The sequence below is a fragment of the Cucurbita pepo genome, chromosome LG02, assembly GCF_002806865.2.
Source record: "Cucurbita pepo subsp. pepo cultivar mu-cu-16 chromosome LG02, ASM280686v2, whole genome shotgun sequence".
NCBI lineage: Eukaryota > Viridiplantae > Streptophyta > Magnoliopsida > Cucurbitales > Cucurbitaceae > Cucurbita > Cucurbita pepo.
Genome location: NC_036639.1, coordinates 247,729 through 271,308, shown reverse-complemented (window position 1 = coordinate 271,308; position 23,580 = coordinate 247,729). Strand labels below are relative to the sequence as shown.

Below are 23,580 nucleotides of genomic sequence, written 5' to 3'. Positions count from 1 at the left end.
AAAAAAATTGTTATTTGTTAGTATAGTCTTATTACAAAATTGTAAAGAAAGAAAAAAAAACATAATAAATCTATATATTTGTTAAGCAAATATGTATAATTTAAATTTGAATATCACAATAGTTTAAATATTATAATTAGAATTTTAAAATGAACTAATTTATTTTATTAATACCGGCAAAAAAGCATATATACGCTTAACAAAAGTATTCTCAAAATAAAGTGAAGACGGGATTAACAAAAGTATTCTGAAATTGTAAAGATACCCGTATTTTGTTTTTTGAATTGTTTAAAACTTACATAGAGTTAGTGGCATATTTTTGTATTATTTAGCGTGTAATAAAGTGAAGATGGGAAAGTAAGGCTTTTAAGAAGATGATTGAGAAAATAAGGAGAGGGCATCTCAATTGTGGAGGCTACTTTACTTTGATTTGGCCTTTTTTTACTTCACATTGTATGAGGAAATAATTCAAAAGTATTCTCAAAATAGAAAATCATTGTGAGCGAGAAATGCCGTAAGGAATATCCTAAAAAATTGGACCCAAATGATACTCCACCCTTTAAAAATAATTACCTTTTTTATTTTATTTTTATTAACATTTAATAAAATTTTAATATATATTTTGAATAATTATATTATAAATAGATACAAATTATTTATAAAACTTGTTTGAGAATAAATAATAAAAAATTATTATAAAAATAAAATAAATGTATTTATAATTGTATCGTTGACAAAAAAAGAAAAAAGAAAAAAAAAAAAAAAAAGGAAAAAGGAAAAAAATGTGGATATTAGAGCCAAAAGTGCGCGCGCGAGTCTGTGTAGGTTGGAAGAGAAAACGAAGTTGGTTTGGAAAGTTGGGAGAGAGTGTGTCGACATTGATGTTGCCATCATGGTCTCATTTGGTTGCCCCGTTATCCTTCTCCCCTCTCTTCGCGCCTCGCCTTCAACTTCTTCGTCTTCTTCAAGTTTCTTCCCTTCCCTCTTTTCTCTCTGCATTGCCGCCTTCTTATTCTCCTCCTTCCTCCTCCTCCTCCTCCTCCTCCTCTCTCAGACCTTCTTCCTTCTCATCTTCTCGCCGCCGGATGGGATCTCTCTCTGCCCTACATGAACCCCTGCGCTACCCTACTTCCCGCAGAGACGACTCTGTTGTGGAGGATTATCATGGCGTTCGAATCGCCGACCCTTACCGATGGTAAGCGCTGTTCATTTTCCGCTTCATTTGCTTTTTGTTTTGATTCGTTGTTTCTTTTGTGTCTGTCTGTCTCTGTCGTGGTGTTGTGAGGGATTTCATTAGTCAATGGAGTCTTCGCTTGTGTGAATGTCTCTGGTGTAGTCTTGTGAAGGATTTCATGAGTCAATGGAGTCTTCGCTGATTAATCGGTGTCGATGCCTCTGGTGTGGTCTTGTGAAGGATTTTATTAGTCAATGGAGTCTTTGCTGTTTAATCTGTGTGAATGTCTATGGTATAGTCTTGTGAAGGATTTCATTAGTCAATGGAGTCTTCGCTGATTAATCGATGCCTCTAGTGTGGTCTTGTGAAGGATTTTATTAGTCGATGTTGTCTTCGCTGTTTAATCTGTGTGAATGTCTCTGGTGTGGTCTCGTGAAGGATTTCATTAGTCAATGGAGTCCTCGCTGATTAATCGGTGTCGATGCCTCTGGTGTGGTCTTGTGAAGCATTTTATTAGTCAATGGAGTCGTCGCTGGTTAATCGGTAACGATGCCTCTGGTGTGGTCTTGTGAAGGATTTTATTCGTCGATGGAGTCTTCGCTGTTTAATCTGTGTGAATGTCTCTGGTGTGGTCTCGTGAAGGATTTCATTAGTCAATGGAGTCTTCGCTGTTTAATCTGTGCGAATGTCTCTGACGTGGTCTTGTGAAGAATTTTATTAGTCTATGGCGTCTTCGCTGTTGAATCTACGTGAATGTCTCTGGCGTGGTCTTGTGAAGGATTTCGTCAGTCAATGGAGTCTTCGCTGTTTAATCGTTGTGGTCCTCTGAAGGATTTTATTAGTCAACGGCGTCTTCGCTGTTTTAGTCGGTTTGAATGTTTCTGATGAGGTATTGTGAGGAAATTTATTCGTCCATGTAGTCCTCACTGTTTAATCGGTGTTCTTTTGACGAAGTCACGTTTTGTAAGATTGCGTAGCGCCTTTGGGCTTGTGCCTTTTTTTAAATGAATAGATTCTGTATTCTTCTGTTTTTTCTGTTTTTGAACGTAATCCTCGCTTTTGGATATGTCTAATTGCATTGAGATTTGTTCCTAGGCTGGAAGATCCTGATGCTGATGAAGTGAAGGAGTTTGTGCAGAAACAGGTGACATTGACAGAATCAGTGCTTCAGAAGTGTGATACGAGAGAAAAGCTCCGCGCGAAGATCACTCAACTCTTCGATCATCCGCGATATGAACCGCCTTTTAAGCGAGGGAATAAGTACTTCTACTTTCATAATACTGGCCTTCAAGCGCAGAGTGTTCTTTATGTTCAGGTTCGTCGCCTTCGCATTTAGGTTTGTCTTTTTGCCAGTGCTCTTTAGCTAGCTGATGAATGCATTGTGTGTTTTTTTCTTCTTTCCTTCCGATATTACATCTCAGGATAGTTTGGATGGAGAACCTGAGGTTCTGCTCGATCCGAATGCGCTAAGCGAAGACGGAACAGTCTCGTTGAGTTCTCTTTCCATCAGTAAGGATGCTAAATACATGGCCTACGGGCTTAGTTCAAGCGGCAGCGATTGGGTGGCAATTAAGGTCATGCGAATTGATGATAAAAAAATTGAACCGGATACGTTATCATGGGTGCGTAATTGTATTATGTTCATTTCACATCGTTTACTGGAACAACACAATGAATAAATTAATGTGGGCGAATGACCTGATATATGGATCGATGATGTTTCAGGTAAAGTTTTCAAGTATTAGTTGGACGGTTGATGGCAAAGGTTTTTTCTACAGCCGCTATCCTGCTCCCAGGTGAGTAACATGTGAAGTGCTACTTCGGTTTCTGGCGGGATTGTCTGGTCAACGATCTTATGTTTGATTGAATTTATTACACGATGGATTCTTGTCAAACTTTATGAAACTTGGATTAGTAATATAGAGAATTTAATGTAGGAAATTAGTAAAACTGCCGGTTTAGACAGAACAGAGACGCAAACTGTTTGATCTACTAGTTCAGAAGCTAGGCTTTTAGGCCGCAGGATTGATTTGAACTTTTATTCTTTTTTATTTATTTTTCTTACTGATAATGAATTATAAATTTCGGTTTTCTTGTTGTTACTGTAGAGAAGTAGGAACTTTAGATGCTGGTACTGAGACGAATGCAAATCTTTATCATGAATTATACTACCATTTTTTGGGAAGTGATCAATCCGATGATGTTTTATGTTGGAGAGATCAAGACCATCCTAAATACCTCTTTTCAGGCAGAGTTACTGAGGATGGAAAGGTAATAATCCGCTGTTTCATGGATCTGGAGTGTTCTTAGGATTGGTTTCTGATTTTTGCCACTTAGTGGGCTATATCATGGTATCAGTGCTCTTATTACTTCTGTAACCATATTATTGATCATTGTTCCCCTAAATCCTTTACAAGCTAAGTTGGCTCCTGTAATGATAGTGCTTTATTGATTTATATACTATAAGTACCCACTGTGTGATATGCCCTTATATTCTTTTATTTTTACTCAATTAAGTTTGGTTTTTCATTTAAAAAAATGACCAATTTGTGTGACATGTCTCATCTTAATCTACTTAGCTTGAAATGTATTTTCGTTCTGTGTTATATCTGTCATCCTTACAGAGTTACTGTTTAAATGATCATTGTGAAGGTTTGAACGTTGCTCTTTTGCCACTAAGCCATATTTAGGTATAAAATGTGATTGAATTGCTTCATAATGAATCATAGAAGATTCAATGAGATGTTAAGGTTCAAAGAACTTATAATAGTGTTGTCATTGTTATTCTATATAGAATTGTTTTAAACTTTACAGTATTGACGTATATGTGAGCATAAATTCGTCATTTCTCCAATTCAAAATTCCCCATATGTGGTTTTCAGCATGCAAGCTTGTGTACAATAAAAATATTCCCTCATATATTTCCTTTTTGATTGATTGTTATCTTGTTGCATTTACATCTTTACTGACTTCATTTCAATTTCCAGTATGTCCTTATGGAAATTAGCGAGGGTTGTGATCCAGTCAACAAATTTTACTATTGTAACATATCAGAACTTCCTAATGGACTTGAAGGCTTTAGGGAGAAAAATGACCTGCTTCCTTTCACAAAACTCATTGACGACTTTGATGCTCAGTATCATGCCATTGCAAATGATGACTCGTTGTTCACCTTCATAACAAATAAAAACGCTCCAAAATATAAGCTTGTTAGAGTTGATCTGAAGGATCCCACAGTATGGACAGAATTGCTTCCAGAATCTGAAAAGGATGTGCTAGAATCTGCATGTGCTGTTAATGGAGATCAACTGATAGTGAGCTACCTGAGTGATGTCAAATATGTTCTGCAGATTAGGGACTTGAAGTCAGGTTCCTTGTTGCATCAACTACCCATTGATATTGGCTCGGTTTATGGAATTTCTGCTAGGCGTGAAGATAGTCTAGTTTTCATAGGGTTTACTAGCTTTCTTACGCCTGGAATTATTTATCAATGTAATTTGGAGACTGGGACTCCAGATATGAAGATATTTCGTGAAATTGCTGTTCCTGGATTTGAGCGCTCAGAATTTGAAGTTGATCAGGTAAGAGTTCTTTATATGTTGAAAATGCAGTCCAATTTTCCTGGATTTGAGTGAAATTGTCTCCTTGCTCAATTTTCTCTTCAAGATCTTTTACGAATCTTCTTATGTCTATAGGTTTTTGTCAGTAGCAAGGATGGCGCGAAAATACCAATGTTCATTGTGGCCCGAAAGAATATTGTGTTGGATGGATCACACCCTTGCTTGCTATATGGATACGGTGGCTTTAACGTTAACCTGACGCCATATTTTAGTGTGAGTCGTACAGTACTTGCAAGGCATTTAGGGGCTGTTTTCTGCATAGCTAACATTCGTGGTGGTGGAGAATATGGGGAGGAATGGCACAAAGCCGGTTCTCTTTCAAAGAAACAGAATTGCTTTGATGACTTCATTTCTTCTGCTGAATATCTTATTTCTGCTGGTTATACCCAGCCAAGTAAGTTGTGCATTGAAGGTGGAAGCAATGGAGGGCTTCTCGTTGGAGCTTGTATTAATCAGGTGTGAAACAGTGTTTCTAAATCTCATTTTACCAAGTCTTCATTGAGTTATAACTGAATTCTGCTTCCTGTGGCAGAGACCTGATCTTTTTGGCTGTGCATTGGCTCATGTTGGAGTGATGGACATGCTGCGGTTCCACAAGTTTACAATAGGTAGATTTCACATCATATTGCAAGATTAGTTTTATTTTTATTTTTTATTATTCATTCATGAATTGCTTGTTTAATCAATTAATTGTGTTTAGGTCATGCCTGGACTTCTGATTACGGTTGTTCGGACAATGAGGAAGAATTTAAGTGGCTAATCAAGTGAGTGAAGTTGTGTTCTCTGCATAAAAACATATATAAGCTCTTGTAAAAATACCCCTCTGCTTATTGGTCTTTTCTATTTGCTGGTTGATATGATTCCTGTTATTTCCAGGTATTCCCCACTCCACAATGTCAAGAGGCCTTGGGAAAAGCATCCTGATCGAACTTTGCAGTACCCATCAACCATGCTACTTACTGCTGATCACGATGATCGTGTTGTGCCTTTGCATTCATTGAAGTTATTGGCGGTCAGTCTTTCTAACATTACGAAAATGCTTCATATTTTATCAACACTATTTTCTCATTCATGATTCCTTTTTGTTTAAATTGTCCAAATATACAATGATTACATTTAATTTTCACGCGTTATTAATAAGTTATAGCACACTTTTTCAGACAATGCAATATATTCTATGCACTAGCTTGGAGAAAAGCCCCCAAACAAACCCTATAATTGGTCGCATCGAGTGCAAGGCGGGCCATGGAGCCGGTCGTCCTACACAGAAAATGGTAATTTTCGAATGTTCAACCATAGATAGTCATTGACATTTTTTAAAATAAAATTACTTGCACATACCTTTTGAAATAATTGGGGCATCGTTTTCGTTATATTTACAGATTGACGAAGCATCTGATCGCTACGCATTCATGGCCAAGATGTTGTCCGCAACTTGGATAGATTAGACTTGCTCTTTATATGAAATTTGTACAAGATAACTACATTGTAGTGGGAGACATCCAAAAATAAATGTTAAGCCTAATTAGCTTTCCTACAAAATCAACTTACAAGAAGATTGTCACAGTGATTATCATAGGAACTTAAAATACAAAAGTTAGTAAGAAAGATCACCAAGGACAAATCCTTTAATATATGTTCCAGCCTATTTTAGACTGAATCGTTAATATTTAAAAGTTTATTAATTGCTTTTCATCCTTTAGATTACGTCTTCAAATAATTCCAATAGAAAAGAGGCTCAGGAAATTTAGACATATACACGCAGGATAATTTATCCGTACAAACTGTGGTCTCATTCAACGTTAAAAATATACCTGGGTACCAACCAGTGGATAATCTTTTCACGTTCTAATGGACTGCGACGATGAAGCACCCTTATTGGTGTGGTGTTCTCTGCAAAATTTTCTACACAAGAAAAACAACAATTTCGCTTTATTATTCTTCAGAATACATCTCCCGATATCTTAACAAAAGATGCTTATGAAAATCTCAAACAGGACCCAGGTTAACATTTGCAACTAAAATGTAATGAATGATGATATTGACAAATAAATTGTCGTCCTCAAGTGGGCGAGATGTCCACACAAGTGCAGCATATTGCTTCTGCATGATTCATAAAGAATGACCAATACAGAAGGCAGACCTTTTATTTCACCAATAAGCACAAGACTCGTTCCATATTATAATTCAATAAAACTTAGTAATTGTAATCAACAAAAAGATTGTTCACGGAGAAAAACCTGCTTCTCTGCTGTCCCTCTTCTTGCACCAACGCCCAACCCTCTCTCCCTTCAACTTTCAGATTTCTTACGCCAACCTGCAATTATAATGTGATTGGTATGCAGTTCGCAGTTATTTAAATCAATGGAAGAAGCAACAAAACATGAACAGTATGCTTCCATTTTTTTTCTGAGCTATTAATCTTTGACTCTATTTCATTTATAATCAATTCAGATGGGAGAAGACGCACATTCTGTATCTCAACCAGGAAAGGTCTACCCAAACCAGTATTCAAACCTCAGAAGCAAATCAAAACTAAATTAAACAGTAACTGAGCTTACCATTTGTCACTTGAGTGAAATAAGATTTCCAGTACATCGAGATCTTCTCTACCAGCTGCATGGAACTTGTAACTATCACCTCGACACAGGGGAAGAATATTGTTGCCTAGAATCTCCTGCAGACACCCATTATACTGTCAACTTTTGCTTGTCTAATGAACAGTTGTATAATAGAACATTCGGTCACCAAAGAAACAATCACTACCTCGACCGATGCTTCTCCCATTCTCTCACCACCAACAACCCATCGTGTTTGACTCACATTTCTTGAATACTACAATAAAAGTTGATAATCCAGGGAGTTATGACTTCCGAGTCGGTGAAATACTCAACCAAGTCTTCATGGGGGAAAAAGAAAAAGTGGAAAAGTAAAACTTAGCTTACCTAAATGTATCTGCCAACCAAGTATATTGAAGTCCTATAACAATTTGAGCCCAATGGCATGGTTCACCGATCTATATAGATTTGATTTGGGGCGAGAGACAGAGAATACCACTATTAGCAACCAGTTAAAAATGTAACAAAATCTGAATGTGAAAGTAAGCGTCAAATTATTAAAAATGTAAGCAAAGAAAAAAGAGTTGATTTCTTGAGTCCTTTACACCGATATTAGAAAATGATAAAAAGAAAAAGATTCGCATCATTAATTTCTACATTGCGAGCTTGCAGTTTATTGAGTCTAATGCCTCGGGTGAAATCATCCCGTATACATCCAATGAATGTTCTTTTTTTTTTGTTTTGTTTTTTTATCGAGTATACTTTCAATGAAATCAAATGGTAAAGGAAATATTTTTATAGTACTATGCAACGAACTTACCTTTTCTTGAGGAAATTCAGCTTCTTGTGAAGGGTTGAAACAATCATCAACGACAGAATTGGCGTTACAATTTGAAATATCCGAGGGTTCATCATTGCCAGCTGCAATTGAATCATCATTAGTTTCTGAGCTACGATCACTGGCTTTAACAGACATCTCAGTTCATATGTCAAAGATAACTGATTTAATACTTACAAACAGAAGTATAGGAAATGATTGCAGCATCCCTGTAGGGTTCAGGAAGTAGAAACAACAAGACCTCTAAGAGAAAAGAAGCGAACGTATGAACTAGAATTGGGCTCCTGTACAACTTTGTGTTTCACATAAGTCCAGATGGGTAATGAAAGGAGACAAAAGTACTCATTTCTTCCACAAGTTGGCTGGCAGCTAAACGAAGGAGAGACTTTCTTTCAATACTCGTGTTTCCTCAGAGGGCTTAGTCTGGCTAATGACAGCAATATTGAAACTGAAGCCGTCCATTTTTGGGAACTTGTTAGAAAAAACAGTCGATCTCTCTAGGGATCCTATTTCTGCTAAAAACAGAAGCTTCTTAAGGCAGCTCAAAATTTAGGCTCCATATTCAGAAGTGAAAATGACAATGTGGACATGTTTCAAATACCCTTTTTCAATCACAGAATTACAGTGCCTCACGCTAACAAGACCTCTATTACTTTGATTGTAGGAAGTTGGGAGGTTGCTCCATGAGGGACTTTACCTATCAGTGTTACCACTACTCTGTAAATAAAATTCTTGGCTGAGTGTTCAATATTGCCACACCGTGTATAACAATGTGAATATATTAATTTTTGAAGCCTATTAATTAGTTTATTTATTGTAATTTCGCAGGCACATACATATGCACGCACAAACACGTATATACTACTACTATGTTTCTCCCAAATCTCCACCACTTCCTAAATTCTAATTAGGTTATGTAGTATTGTAATAGGTTTTGATATGAATTTAATATTATTGTACATATAGATTACAAGAACATGGCATCCAAGAAAATTGATGGTAGTAATATATAACTTCTCATTTCTCAATTTATAAAGAAGAGTAGTGACAAGTTGATAACAAAGGTTCAATTAACTTACCAATTTTTGTCATCTTGCAACCGTTCTGGTTTCTTTTGATGGAATTATCATTGCCGTTTGAGCTTTAGGATGACTATAAGTTAAACGGATGCGAAAACCACCTGAACTAGCTTTGCGATCCTGCATAACTTCATGATAAATATTAAACAATGAACTTTTCCCTTCAAACAACAAAATCATAAAAGAAAAAAACTACAAAAAGAATAGTCCTCTTTAGTAAACAATGGAGAGATGCAACTCCACTCACCGGTAAAGTCTCAAGAGGCTTTGTTATACAGATTTTTAATGCATCCTTTGCCCAAAGAGATAGAGCCTGGAATACAGGGATGAAAATAATAACTACAAAATGAATCGACAGAGTAAAAATGGACTATTGAAAGTCCAATACAAACAAAAACGTGGCAACATAAACGGAAGAGGTTTCAAGAGAATCATTATCTTCAGCCATTTCTCATATGGAATCATCCAATAAAAACTTTAAAAACTATATGATAAAAATTTCTTTCTTTTTTTCTCTGTTTTCACCGTGATTCTTTTTCCAAGCACTTTACTTTTAGCTTTAAAAAATGCTTCCCAATGGTCAGCCAAATTAAGTTCACAAAAGAATAGATATTCAATTTTTTGTTTTCAACATCATTTGTTAGATGATGCTCTAGTTATAAACTTGTTATTCATTACTTCTAGACATAAATTTATTTCATTAATCTTTGCTTTTACTTTCTCTCACTAATTTGTTTCTGCACAACATCACTTTTCACGCAAAATCTTCGGTTAATCTCTTTTAACTTACATTTTCTCTTTTCACTTTCCTAAAATCTTCAGTTACCAAACAAGCTTCTCATTTCTCCAGAATGATCGAAGGAACTGACACCTCAAGAGAAAAATTATCAATCTGATGGCCCTCTTTCTTTACCATCTCGGAAACTGAATCAGTTAAATCATCAGCTCCTTTATATTTTACAAAGTTGCAGCCATATAAAAGCAGAAACAGTAAAAACAGTATATGCAATAGATGCCAACACTATTTCTAGTAAAAACAGTAAACAGTAAAAGCAGAAGCAGAATCATCAGCTCAATTCCAATAGATGCCAACACTATTTCTAGAAACAGTAAAAACGTGTCCATATAAAAGCAGAAAAGCGTTACTAAGCACATCCTAGAACATAATAAACGCTGATCAGCTATAGGCCAGTATTAGGTACAGATTTAAAAAATGTTGCTGCTCATGCTACTCCTATTATCGTCCTTTCCTTCTTATGATTTATTATTATTATTGTTATTGTTACAAAAATCATTATGATCAACATCACGCTGCAAATATACAGACGTCACGTTAATGACTTATCACGTTAATAGCAAGCAAAAATCTGAAAATTGGAAACACAAAACATGACTTATCACGTTAATGATGTCATCGGATGACATAAATGTCAAAACCGTAACTCGGTGGGAGAAAAATCAACATCGATTGAAGAAAGGAGCACATTCAAACGCAAAGAAAATTTCCTCTAAACAACAGACTATCAAGACATAAAGTAATGGCCGCCTTCTTAACAACGGTTATTCTGCTATGAAATCCTAGGTTCAAGTGAGGAAAAAACGTAGGATACAAATCGAACGAAAAAGTAATTCAAACACAACGGAGTTTCCTCCAATCTACAAAGAAGCACATTCAAAGTTAATCGATCGCATTCCTAATTAACTATAAAATAATAGGTTGCGAGGAAAATATTAAGAATAGCAACCGAATAAAGAAGCACATTCAAAGTTCAAACACAAGCAGAATTTCCTCCAAACTGCATACTATCAAGTTATGTAATGATAGCTTCATCGATCGCATTCCTAGCCACGGTTATTCTTTACCATGGAGACTTCGATTGACGCGAGTACAAAATTAAGGATAGCGACCAGATAAACAAAGAACATTCAAACTAAACCAGAATTTGCACCAAACTGCAATCCAAAAAGCTATGAAGTGAAAATTTAATTGACCGCATTGCTTATGACGGTTGTTTAGGCTATGAAAATCCTAGGTTCAAGTGAAAGGTTCAAAGACAAGAGATCGTACGCCAATCGACAACAGGTCTTCGATCGCGTGAGAAGGCATCTGCGGAGCGACATTGCCAAGTTGCTGCAGTTGATTATACTGAGAAACGTCTTCTTCAGTGGCGGAAGCAACTAATGTCGCCTCAGGATTCGCTTGCAATTCGTCCCGTTCGCTCCATGAAAGAACTCCAAAGAAAAAAGTAACTGATAGTTTAGAGAACTTCAGCATTTGGGCGGCAAGGGAAGGGAGGGGAGTTTTAAGTTTATATTGTTTCAACTTGGCACGCTCCTGTCCCGCATTCTTGATCGTTGGATCAACTCGACGTGGCAAAATTCTTGTTTCTAATCCAGATTCCTAGATCCATCTAAAACGACGACGTATCATAATTATTCGCATTACCAGCAACCCTCCACATTACATTTAATTCTTATTTTAGTTCCTCATTTCAAAATATCAATTTAAAATTTATTCTTTTTTCCTTTTGATAATATTTCTTTCACGACACTTTCAAATATTTTAGAGATTCTCCATATTTTTAAATACTAAGTAGACATAATAATTATAAAACCATATCGCAGTAATCAAAATAATTAATAAGTATTATTTAAAAAATTAAAGTGATTGGCTAAAATAGAATATTTAAAAAAAAAATTCCTAATCATTTCAAAATATAAAGGATCAATCCTGCATTTGAAAAAGAAACTATATATTAAGATTCAGAAGATGCTTCCTACAACAGTTGGGCAATCAAACTATTTGCATCCTCTGGTAAAAGTTGATGAAGGAAAGGCATTACATTACCCACACGATCAGAAAAACTAGGCAGTGAAGAAAACCCAAAATTCTTGCAAGAAAAATGCAACCTCCCTAACAAAATCCAACCAACCCTACATGATGTAACACAAACATTCACAACACTGCTGCCAATAAAGATAACACAGTCCTTTCTGAAGAATGTAAAAGAGTGGCCTCTTTCACATTCTATCTTCCCTCCTCCTAGGGGCACATGTGATGATTTCATCAACTCTAAGAATCATCTCAGCAGCCTCCGTTGCAGAAAGCAATACGGCTTGCTTCACTTTGAAAGCTTCTGAGATACCAAGTTCAGCCATATCCCCTACCTGTCACGGATACAATATACATCATCAAGAAAGCTTACAAAAATCTTTTTTTTATTATAAAGTGATATGAATCGATCAGGCTATTGTCATGCCTCAAGGTCCAATTACATGCCACATGAACAGGAAATCTCTGTCATTTGGCACTAATGCGGTCGGACATCCTTGATGATTATTAACTCAATATTGTTCTCTACCGAACAACTACGACATAAAATCAAAGAAAATGACGACAATCTATCGACAAATTTTAGTGTGCAGTCATTGTCTTATAGAACTTCAATATTATAACATGACAAAAATGTGTTAGTAAAGATCAATTAAATAAGATAGTATGAGCACAAGGGATATTTAAATCGTGAAGGACTGCATTCTCCTGCATATGATGTCTAGTCACTGCAAAATTACTTAATGGCGATTAAGGCATTACTCTTCTAAAACATATTTCAATCTTGACACTTACCGAACCAGAGATGACGTCGATCCCTGCATTGCAACCTTCCTTGTGATGCTCAGCCCGGAGCTGTGCAATCAAGTCAGCACTATCCAACCCAGCATTATCAGCAATGATTGTTGGAATAGCCTGTAGAGCACGTGAAAAGGCTTCAATGGCGTGTGATTTCTTCCCAGGAGTCTTCCTAGCCAACTCATCTACTTCTTTTGACATAATCATCTCGGGCCATCCACCTCCAAGAAGGACTCTGCTGTCATTGACTGTCTGAGACAGTACACACAAGGCATCATGCAGAGACCTTTCAGCCTCATCAAGGACGTGATGACTGGCAAAGAACAAAAGACAACGCAAAAATAGCACTGTCAAAACATATAACAAAGCAAATGAAACAGCTCCAAGAAAAAAGTGTACATGTAAAAATGACCATTACAAATTTCCAATTGAGGGTTTATGTAAGGCACCAATTGTATGGTGGTAACAACCATAGGTTATAAAGCCTTCTTCAACAAGCACTTTATGATATTCGCCATCATTTTATCAGAAATAAACCGTCCATAGAAATAAAAAACAATATTACATTAAAAAAGAAAATTCATTAACCGGCCAAAGTATAGAGAAATGCTCACTATTTTTTTGGCAGAAAAGCAGGAAAATAAAGTATTTCAGCAGATGACAAGTAATATAAAAATGCACTTTTGGAAATACCTTGCACCCCTTAGCACAATTGTACACGCTTGACCCATTCCCACACCAGAAAAATGGATCAGTTTGTCCTCGCCAATCATAATCTCCTCAATCAACTTGCAATGTCCAAGCTTCACAGATTCCGGATTGTCAAAAGTTGAAGCAATCTCACCACCAGTTACTAAAGCCAGACGCTCTATGCCATCAAAATCAGCATGCTCAATGGCAAGTATTCCTGCATCTGCAAATAGTTCCTCCGGGAAATTGTAGATCAACTGTCTGTTAACAAAGCAGTTGATTCCATGACCAATTATCTTCTTCACCTTCTCTCTCATTTTGTCCTTTTCAGCACCCTCAATTTCAGCAACTCTTGCCATTGAATCAACACGAACTCGAGCACCATAAATCTTGACTTTGTCGGTGTCCATAGCAGTATTTGCCACTAAAATTTTGGCATTCTCTATGCGCTTGGGTTGGCCAATACCAATTTTTTTGTCAAGAATAAACCTAAAAAAAAAAAAAAAAAAATGATCCCAAACTCAAATTTAAAAACTTCTGTGAAAAAAAAGTGTATTTGTAGATGCAGTGAGTATACTTGTACATCTAGAGAACTTTTCAGAAAATGTTCATATATTATGTCTACTTAACTCATTAAGAAGTCCTCAAAAACAAAAAGAAAACTCACCCTTCATCTAAAAAGGAATCCTTCAATGATCCTCCAGGTTTCTTGATGATTTGAATTGACTCCAAGTTTGTGCTCCCCTGCAATTTCAACAAAGTAAGTTCCAAATAGAACACAAGTGCTCAAGGGTATGGAATATAAGACACACCGACACAACATGGAAACAGCTACACATCATCCAAAATGTTCCTCCCTCTCTCTCTTGTGCACACACATTAACAGAATATATAAGATGGTGAACAGTATTCATCAAATAGCAGCAATAAACATCATAGTATTTAAACTTGCAATCAAACTTGTTAGTAGATAATTTTCACCCAAATCACAATAAATGCAGAACGAGTGAGCATTCACCTTTAGCCTCATAACGGCATCAACTGCCAATTGAGCAAAATGTTCCTTGTCTTGTGATAGAATTTTGGAACTCAGAGTTGTCATTGCAATCTTCATCAAGTCTGATTTAAATTTCTCTGAAAAAATAGCAATGCATTGCTTCAGAATATGCAGTTATAGTCCATGTAAGATTTGAAATTTATAGTCTTAACTAAAAAAATATACACATGACAGTCTCACGCTGGACTAAGAGAAGGCAAAATGATAGAAAAGATAAGGTTATTACCTAAATCTGCTTTGTTATCCACCACTTTCTGCAGCAATGCATTACGAGCACATTCTGCAGCCATTCTATAACCTGAAAGTTTCAAATGAATCATCACAAGCTTTAGCATATTATACTCATCACAAGGTAGAAGGTACCAGAAAAAAAAAACATCAAAATAATCCATCTGGTTTTCATAGAATAACAAAAGGGATGGAGAGAGAGAGAGAGAGAGAGAATGATGTCCTTTATGCATACACAGACAGAGAAAGAAGACAATACAGAATTATTTTGAGAGGTATTCCATTAAGACAACATGATGCCAAGATTTTTGAAAGCATGACACAGGCATACAACACAACCTTCTAACTCAAGGCTTTAAAAGGCTAAAGGCAACATTGAGGCTTTTCCTCTTGAAGGGGCGAAGCACAAGCCTCAAGACAGTATGAGATGTAAGCCTCAATTTTAGTTAATGACATTATATAAATCCTAAATTTGTGCGTACATAATGTATATCAATATATAACATACATATACACCCTTGTCAATTCCACTTCATCAAAAATTCTAAAATGATATCTTTAACATCACACTAATAGGATTGGTTTATTCTATCAATTCTTGTTTTCAATGTTTTTAAAGCCTGAGTAGTAAAAGTAGCAATAGTCCAAATTGTTAAAACTCAAACATTCATATTAAAAAAATGAGGCAATATTATTTTTCTAATCATTATCCGAGGTGCAGAGACTTTAGGCCTCAGTGCGTTTTCATAGAGACGTAAGCCTCTCATGGTCCAAACAAGGCGCAAGTCTCAAGAATAAAAATTAGAGTCTTGCCTTGAGGCAAGCCTCGATAGCCTTTTAAGACATTGTTCGGACTTACAAAAAGGAAGGATGGTGAACCTACTACTATATAGTAATTGTAAACATAAAAATAGTAAGAAAAAACCTGCAATAATTGTCATTGGATGAATCTTTGAAGCAACCAACTTCTCTGCTTCCCTTAGAAGTTCTCCAGCCAAAACAACAACTGAGGTTGTGCCATCACCCACTTCATCATCTTGAACTTTTGAAATGTCTTAACCATGTTGTTAATGATTTTCCATTCAAAACCATAAGAAAAGCACGACTTCAAGTAAAATAAATAAAGCATCCATACAAGAATTGAATAACCTTCGCAACTACAATAATCATGAAATTGCCTCGCTCATAAACATGGTAAATACTGACATAAAGGATACCGACAAGCACTTTGGCAGCTGGATTATCGATATGGAGGGACTTTAAAATGGTGGCACCATCATTGGTGACAGTGACTTGCCTTCCTCTGCCAGTAGATTGGAGAATTTTATCCTGCAAGGTATTTCATCCACAATCATGGAATCGTATAACTATAAGAAATAGAGACGCATTTTGTCAGATTGGTATCAGTTGTACTTCCTCCCCTATACGAGTGAACGATTCAGGGTGGGTTTATTAATATACATCATTTAAATTTTCCCAGATCTTTACTCAAAGTAAATGAATACTTAAAACTATACTCTATAGTAGTGATATAACGAAGAGAAAGGAAAGAAACCCAAATGAGCTTAATACCCTCAGAGATCCATCTCATAATTTAGTAGACTAAGGAGAGTAACTTACCATCCCCTTTGGTCCTAATGTTGTCTTAACCAAATCAGCAATCGCCATAGCACCAATGAATGATGCCTACAAAATCGATTAAGAGATATTAAACTTACAAAGGTAATAAACGAGGAAATTTCTCTCGCTGGTAGAATCAAAGATCAACCAAAAAAATTGATACATACCATTCTAGCACGCTCTCCCTTCTCTTCGCTCGCTTCATCTTTCAGAAGTTTATCGACCTGCGAAGTGAAAATTCATGTATCAAAAAAAAAACGCCGAAAAAGATCTCAAACCCGATGAGAAATAACAGTCGGGAAAATGTAGTGACTAGAAACCAACTTACCGCCATGGAAATGAAGAAAACTGAGACCTAACTGAAGAATGAACTACCTGAAACGGGGCTCCCGTTTTTCAGTCAATTAGGAAAACGAAATGAATTGTAGTGCATAATAACGAAGCTCAGGGAGATAAAACGGGCCAAGAAACAGTCGGAAACAGAGAGGAGAGAATGAGAGTGAGAAGATGTGAGGTTGCAGCAGAGAGATTAAGAGAGAGGAGAAAAAAAAACCTGATTCTGGATCGGACGTGCAGCTGCGGCAACGATGGAAGAAGAAGAAACCAGAAGTGGGTAAAGAGACGGAGATCGGAGTGTAGGGTTTATCTCTTTTTTCCCTCTATTTTTTCCTTTTCTTTTTTTTTTTTTTTTTTTTTTTTTTTTTTTTCTTTTCGTAGTAAATATATTTATCGAAATATAGTGAAAGGAAAGGATCGTTAATTATTTTGCGTTTTAACTTCTTGTTTTTAATTTTAAAGGTATAATGATTTATCTGTTTTCTTTTTCTTTCTTTTATTTCAAATGTTGAAATTGTATAATTTTTATTTAAATAATTTCCATTAATGGGACGTCAACCAAAATTGAGTTTCTATATGAGTTCCCACATCTAGCAAATATTGTTCGGCTGTTATAGATGAGGTTTTCATACTCTTATCAGTAATGTTCCGTTCCTTCTCTACCGATATGAAATTTCACAATCCACCCTCTCTAAGACGGTAAGTTATGATACATTTGTAACAACTCAATCCTACGACTAGTAGATATTGTTTGTTTTGGCCCGTTACATTGTCAGTCTCACACCCTTAAAAATATTTTATTCCTCTCTCAACCGACGCGTAGGATCTCACAATTCTAAACTCAAATTAAATCATTCTCAACAAAACATGTTAATTATGTTATGTTATAATTGAAAAAATGGGTTTGATTGAGTTAGTGAGAAGATAAATAGAACCCTATCATAGCTATACTAGATTTTGCTATTAGATTTTTTTACAACCGACCAAAAAGTAGAGTTTATTTAGTTCTTTGTAATGGAAGGGGTAATTTTTGAATGATTGATCATTCCCTCTCCAATTGAGTCGGATTTTCGTAGGCACATGACCAATGTTGTTCACTTTTACCATTGCATATCGTCGTCAGTTTCACAGTTTTAAAACGCGTATATTAAAGAGAGATTTCCACACCCTATAAAAAAATGTTCCGATTATCTCTCCAATTATGATTCATACACACGCGTCAATTTCAAATATTAGATTCTACCACACTTCAAACCAAAAACAATCTTGATATTTAATAAAGTCGATAGGTAACAATATGATATAAAAAAAATGAGCAAATGGGGGAAGAAATCAAATGATATATGGGGAAAGAATGTGAGCCAACCCCGAGATAGGGTCAATTGAAGGACCGGGCAATCTAATCCTCGATATTTCTGGCTACAACACTACCAAAGCAAACAGACCTTGTTTTCTAGCTACCTTGTGTATGTGTGTATGTGTGTGTGTGTCGGGTTCAAATATTTGGAATGCCACTGATTTAGAGTGGCCTGGTGTGCCTACCACTTGCCCTACCACACAGAAGAGCATTCTTTGGAATGGGGTACTCGTCCCTAAACGACGTCGATGGTGTATACACGCGGAGGTAGAATTGCTGTCCGAGATACTGTCTAGCCCAAAACTCCGACCTTATGTTCCACATCCCTACGTTGTCCAGGGACATGTAAATTGCAGTCCATGACAAAGGGTATACCTGCCCCAAACATCATCACATCATTTACGAGCCTAAAAGCCAAAAGGGAATCCAAACTCGATGCTCACCTGAATCGTACAACGAGCTATTGCATCCCGCAGATTGTACTGCCCTCTGCTAGACTCACTCCATTGCCCTCCATCCATACTGAAAAACACAACACTTTCAGAAACATCCTATATTGATTCATCAGATATCCACACAAACATATGTGAGCTTACCCGACCACAAAGAAAGAGTAGCCATCAATATGCCAACTTTGGACAATGTTCTCATTGTTTTGGAACACAATTTCAACAAACGCTCTGTAGTCTGCACCCATCACGGATGTGTCGAGGTACATTCCTCCACCGGTAGGGCGATCGGAGATACTTCCGACGCGAAGAACCCCTCCTATTTTGAAGAAGTCGGCAAGTTTCAGGGGAGTGTCAGCCGGGATGAAGGAGACTCTGTTAACCGCATATCTTTGTTTGCTGTTGATTATGCCAGCAGAAGTTTCAAGTATGATGGTTCTGCTTGTGTTTACCAGACCATAGTGATATGATCCTTGTGGGTTTGGCCTTGGTCCACTGGCTGTAAGGTTGGTCCTGCAACAAACACAAAAAGGCCATAATCAAGACTCACAGACTAACCATTTGGTCTGGTTATTGAACGTTGACTCAAGTTGAAAAGGATAGTGAATTGAAAGTATCACCTAATGGAGCGAGCTTGGTTGAGAGACCAGCCGACTTCTGTGGTTGGAGCTCCAGGAAGAGGGCCTTTGACAGGGCCAGTAGAGTTACTGTAACGAAGAATGCCGGTGGTGGTGAGCACTGGGTTGGTGAAGCGAGAAGAGACGACAATGTAGTAGTCTTGAGCTGGCTGGTCGGCTGTGACAAGCACGGAGTAAGACTGACCGACATGAATGTCGAGCGAGGAATACGTGGTTTGAAGGGTATGTGTTCCCTCCACTTCAACAAGCTTCATTTGATGTCCTTGAATTCGGAAGTTGAGGGAATGCTGCAGCCCCACATTTGAAATTCTCAACCTGTAAGTTTTTCCTGCAACAGCATAGACATGAATGATCATCTCAGTCCAATTAGATAGCCATTGGCCTTAGAATCGCCAATCAAATTAGACCGGGGATTATACCTTGTTCAACGCTGAAGGAGGTGTAATTGGCACGGCCATTGATGAGGATTCCATCAGGAAATGGAAGCTTTTTACCAAGATCCAAACAAGCCTTCAAGGTCTATGCGCCAAATTTCAAAGCTGAAATTAAAAAAAGAAATAAAAAGCATTCGACCCATTTGGGGAAAAATAAAAAAAAGTAGCAAAGATAATGAATACCGTGTGATTGGAGCTGTACCAGTCTCCGATGAGAAGGGAGTGGTCACCGGCGGGATCAGGGAAGGGGACGGGGATGAAGGGGCGGCTGAGGATTCTGATGGCGCCGAAACCACCGGCGGCCTTGTGGAAGGCGAGAGAGGGGAAATAGTAAAAGCTTCCAATCTGATCCTTGACTTGGAGGATGTAGGTGAAGTTCTTTCCGGGAGGGATGGGGCAGGTTGTTCCATAAACACCGTCTTCGTATGAGTTCTTTCTCTGTTGAACTCCGTTCCTGCGTTGCAGAGTTGGAGTTGGGGGACATGAAAACAGGGTTAAAAGTAAAATAAAAACAAGTGAAATGGAGAGTAGAAATAATGACCAGGAAATGAGGAAGGGTTCATCTAAGCTGTTGAAGACATTGATAATAAGGTTGTCGTTAGTGACGCAGTAGATATCAGGGCCGGGGAATTGACCATTGATCAGTATGCCCTGCAGAAGAAGAACAGATGAGGGGCGGCATTAACGAGGAGATCAAAGAGAGAAGAAAGAAGGAACCTGCTGGCGGAGGCCGAGAGGGTAAATGTCGCCGTAGGAGACATTCCAGGTGAAGAAACGGTAAGGATCTTCTGCAGAGACGGCGGCGAAGAAGCAGAGGAATGCAGAGAGGGCGAAGGCCGGTGAAGTTAGAAGCAGCATTTTGGATTAGTGGGAAGAAGAAGAAGAAGAAGAAGAAGAAGAAGAAGAAGAAGAAGAAGAAGAAGAAGACGATGACGAAGGGTTGAGATTTAAGGGGAGAAGAGAGAAGAGTATTTAAAGAGTGAAAACTGTGGGTTTAGCCCACCCGGAAAAGGAGGAATAAATCAAAATATGAACAGGGAGGGAAATCCACGTGGCAACGTGAGAATGGAAACCACTGTGGGGGCATAAAAGTCAATACAATAGAATAGTATTTTTGTTATTATTATAAAAAAAGAAAGAAGGAAAAAAAAAAGGAGAGCAGAAGAAAAGTGTGGAATGTCGGTGGTGGGGTCCCACATTTAACATTATCGTGTACATTAATAAATTTTTGTATGTATTGTCTCTGAACGCGGAGAGACAATGATTTTCCTAAGAATTCTCCCATCTGTAATACTGTATAATAAATTTTATTATATATATATATTAAAAAAATTACATCAACCTTGGCTGATTAAGGAAGGAGGCTAAGAAAACATTCGAAACCCATTAATATTTTTGCCAGAAGGGTTTGCAAGGGATAAGGAGGGTGGAAGGAAGCTCATGAGTCAAACAAGAAAGAGACTCTAAGTTGAAGACACGTGAGACGTGAGTGCGTGATCTTCACAGCCGAGTGGTCAAATAGTGGTCAAAGCCAATACGTGCGGAATGGGGGTTTCGAGTGTGTGAGACCTCGTTCTAAACCTTGGTTCAATTAAGAGATATTGTGGCAAAATTACCATATTATAAAGAGATTCACAATTAAGTAACATATCAAAACTCCTAAATAAAATTTGGTAGGTTTGCATGTTAACCATGTGATTAGAAATTTAGTATAATAAGAGTACGTGCACCTTAATTATAGTAATCATGAATGCATGGTTAAGAGGTGGGTATGTTAGTCGATATATGTCTTATATTATGACATGTGTCTTAGTTTACTAATCCCCATGAAACCTTAGTTGTCGCGTTTTTAATATTTCCAACATAATTAATATAAACAAATAGTAGAAATTAATATAAACAAATAGTAGAAATTAATATAAACAAATAGTAGATCGTTTTTAATATTTCCAACATAATTAATATAAACAAATAGTAGAAATTAATATAAACAAATAGTAGATGGATTATATTTGATCAAAAGCGCCTTACATATGAGTTGAAAATTTATAATAAACATAAACATAATTAACAGATAAAATTAAATTTGTTAGATAGAAGGACCCTAGTAGATGAGCCTAGGTGCCAAGGCAACGATTGGATCAACGAACGAAAACCCCCAACGCAAAGGCAAAATAAATAAGACGAACCCTTCGCCTCCCTCTTGATTTTGAGATGTTGTAGTGTGCAATTTATCATACACTCACTCACTCACTTTTGAGCTCGTTCTATATATTTAGATAGCCGGAATTGAAAATAGAGTTACCAAATAATATTAGAAAAAAAAAAAAGAAAAGAGTATATTACAAACCTAAGGAATCTATAATGAAAGCAAAAGTAGAATGAAAAAAAAAAAGAAAAAGAAAGGAAGAAAAATAAAGTTGAGGAAGGCAAGGCATTGATGGAATTCCGCCCTCAAATCTGCAAATATCCTTCAGCACCTTCTTATTTGTCGTGCTCTCAATTGCCTTGCAAACGTCGTTTGATATCATTTGATAATATCCCTAAATATTCCTACAAAATTCCAATCAAATCAAAGTTTTTAAACAAAGAGAATTAAATAGAAATAAATAATAAGAATAATAAAAGACTGACCTCAGCAAGCGTGTCATGGCTGCACAACTCATCTGCAATATCTTCATTGTTGCAGCCAGAAACCTGAGCCGAACTCTCAACCACAGCGCGAAACACATCCATAGGAGAATTGGTAGATGTAATCCTTTGAGCGAGATCTTTATGGTCAATCTAAACACCACCACCATATATTAAATTAACGCATATTTTGAAACCTAATTACACATTTGAATCTCAAACTACCGTGGATTGTTCCAAATGGAGCGTCAAGATTGAACTGCCGAGATCGAGAAGAAGCGCGCCGAACTGTTGCATCCTAAGTCCTACTTGCACTAACTCTTCCTGTATTTGACCCCTCACCATTGGATCAGTCGAGGAACCGTCTTGCTCGAAACGCTCAGCGATGCGCTACATGTTATTGCATATCAAAAGAAGGCAGGATTGAATAAAAAACTCTTTTGAGTGTCCGAATATAATACTCACCGGAAGTGAATATATTGCATATTCACTTAGGAGGTGTTGTGCATTTCGCAAAACAATACTCAAAGATTTAGGAGTCTGCAGATCTTGGGGATTGGTGGGGAGTTCGAACCTTGGTAGAGCTCCTACGTTGTATGTAAGAAAATGTAAAAAGATTAATTGGAATAAAATCAAGTAATGGAGGATACAGGGGTTGAACATTTACCACCACCATTTTGAGAAACATTTTGAGAGATTGCTCGCTCGAAACGGTTCATGAAAGCGGAGGAGTTGTTGAAGGATGGAGAAGAAAAGGGGAAAGAAAGGAGATGAAATGAGAATTAGGGCAGGAAAAGAGAGGAATACAGAGGTATGATACTTAGAGGATGGGCGTTCATCCTTTGGGACCTTTCCCCGGAAAATCAAAGGGGATCCTATTTGCTTTGTAATGAAAGCGCAGGAAGAGGCAACAAAATTGAGAGGCCAACAAAATTGAGAGGCCAACAAAATTGAGAGGCCAACAAAAATGGAAGGCTTACAATTTTTTTAATTAATTAATTTTTTTTTTTTTTAAATCTTCAAAGTCAAATGAATTCTCCGAGTAAAACGCATCGGATCGGAGTTGCAGTCTCCACGTCGTATTTTACGGGAGGAAGTATTGGCTCCATAACCCTGATAATCCAATTGCGTGCTGCCACGTCCTAAATGTACAGAAATAAACTTTTCACCCTGTTTTTAAACGGAATTATTATACTTTTTCTTATTCCAAAAAAAAAAAAAAAAAAAAAAAAAAAAAAAA

The 23,580-nt window shown here is 37.0% G+C and overlaps 4 protein-coding genes and 1 pseudogene across 6 annotated transcripts; 1 reads left to right on the top strand and 4 right to left on the bottom strand.

Annotated features, from left to right (window-relative positions):
• Positions 1–821: 821 nt before the first annotated feature.
• On the top strand, positions 822–6,454 carry LOC111788812 (prolyl endopeptidase-like). The gene is made up of 12 exons (XM_023669330.1): positions 822–1,195; positions 2,270–2,489; positions 2,596–2,796; positions 2,900–2,970; positions 3,283–3,445; positions 4,162–4,755; positions 4,870–5,250; positions 5,327–5,402; positions 5,495–5,558; positions 5,671–5,806; positions 5,955–6,068; positions 6,177–6,454. Exons 1-12 carry the CDS (start codon positions 882–884, stop codon positions 6,240–6,242), a joined length of 2,400 nt encoding a protein of 799 aa, XP_023525098.1. The 5' UTR covers positions 822–881; the 3' UTR covers positions 6,243–6,454.
• On the bottom strand, positions 6,240–11,544 carry LOC111787568 (annotated as a pseudogene).
• A 443-nt stretch (positions 11,545–11,987) lies between these two features.
• On the bottom strand, positions 11,988–17,169 carry LOC111788656 (T-complex protein 1 subunit beta). Its single transcript, XM_023669083.1, has 12 exons — positions 17,049–17,169; positions 16,824–16,870; positions 16,663–16,719; positions 16,496–16,561; positions 16,093–16,204; positions 15,801–15,929; positions 14,874–14,945; positions 14,609–14,724; positions 14,258–14,334; positions 13,594–14,079; positions 12,898–13,213; positions 11,988–12,437 (listed from the first exon to the last, which is right to left on the bottom strand). The coding sequence occupies exons 2-12, from the start codon at positions 16,827–16,829 to the stop codon at positions 12,291–12,293; spliced, it is 1,584 nt and encodes a 527-aa protein (XP_023524851.1). The 5' UTR covers positions 16,830–16,870; positions 17,049–17,169; the 3' UTR covers positions 11,988–12,290.
• A 910-nt stretch (positions 17,170–18,079) lies between these two features.
• Positions 18,080–20,636, bottom strand: LOC111788856 (L-ascorbate oxidase homolog). Its single transcript, XM_023669413.1, has 8 exons — positions 20,427–20,636; positions 20,251–20,360; positions 19,893–20,163; positions 19,695–19,794; positions 19,258–19,603; positions 18,785–19,150; positions 18,632–18,710; positions 18,080–18,563 (listed from the first exon to the last, which is right to left on the bottom strand). Exons 1-8 carry the CDS (start codon positions 20,565–20,567, stop codon positions 18,351–18,353), a joined length of 1,626 nt encoding a protein of 541 aa, XP_023525181.1. The 5' UTR covers positions 20,568–20,636; the 3' UTR covers positions 18,080–18,350.
• A 1,315-nt stretch (positions 20,637–21,951) lies between these two features.
• On the bottom strand, positions 21,952–23,239 carry LOC111789201. 3 transcript variants are annotated; one of them, XM_023669894.1, is made up of 5 exons: positions 23,008–23,239; positions 22,806–22,927; positions 22,566–22,730; positions 22,344–22,493; positions 21,952–22,262 (listed from the first exon to the last, which is right to left on the bottom strand). In XM_023669894.1, the coding sequence occupies exons 1-5, from the start codon at positions 23,057–23,059 to the stop codon at positions 22,209–22,211; spliced, it is 543 nt and encodes a 180-aa protein (XP_023525662.1). In that variant the 5' UTR covers positions 23,060–23,239; the 3' UTR covers positions 21,952–22,208. The 3 variants fall into 3 exon arrangements, with proteins under 3 accessions (XP_023525662.1, XP_023525663.1, XP_023525664.1); XM_023669895.1 differs by having other exon boundaries at positions 23,011–23,239; XM_023669896.1 differs by having other exon boundaries at positions 23,014–23,239.
• Between the last annotated feature and the right edge of the window lie 341 nt (positions 23,240–23,580).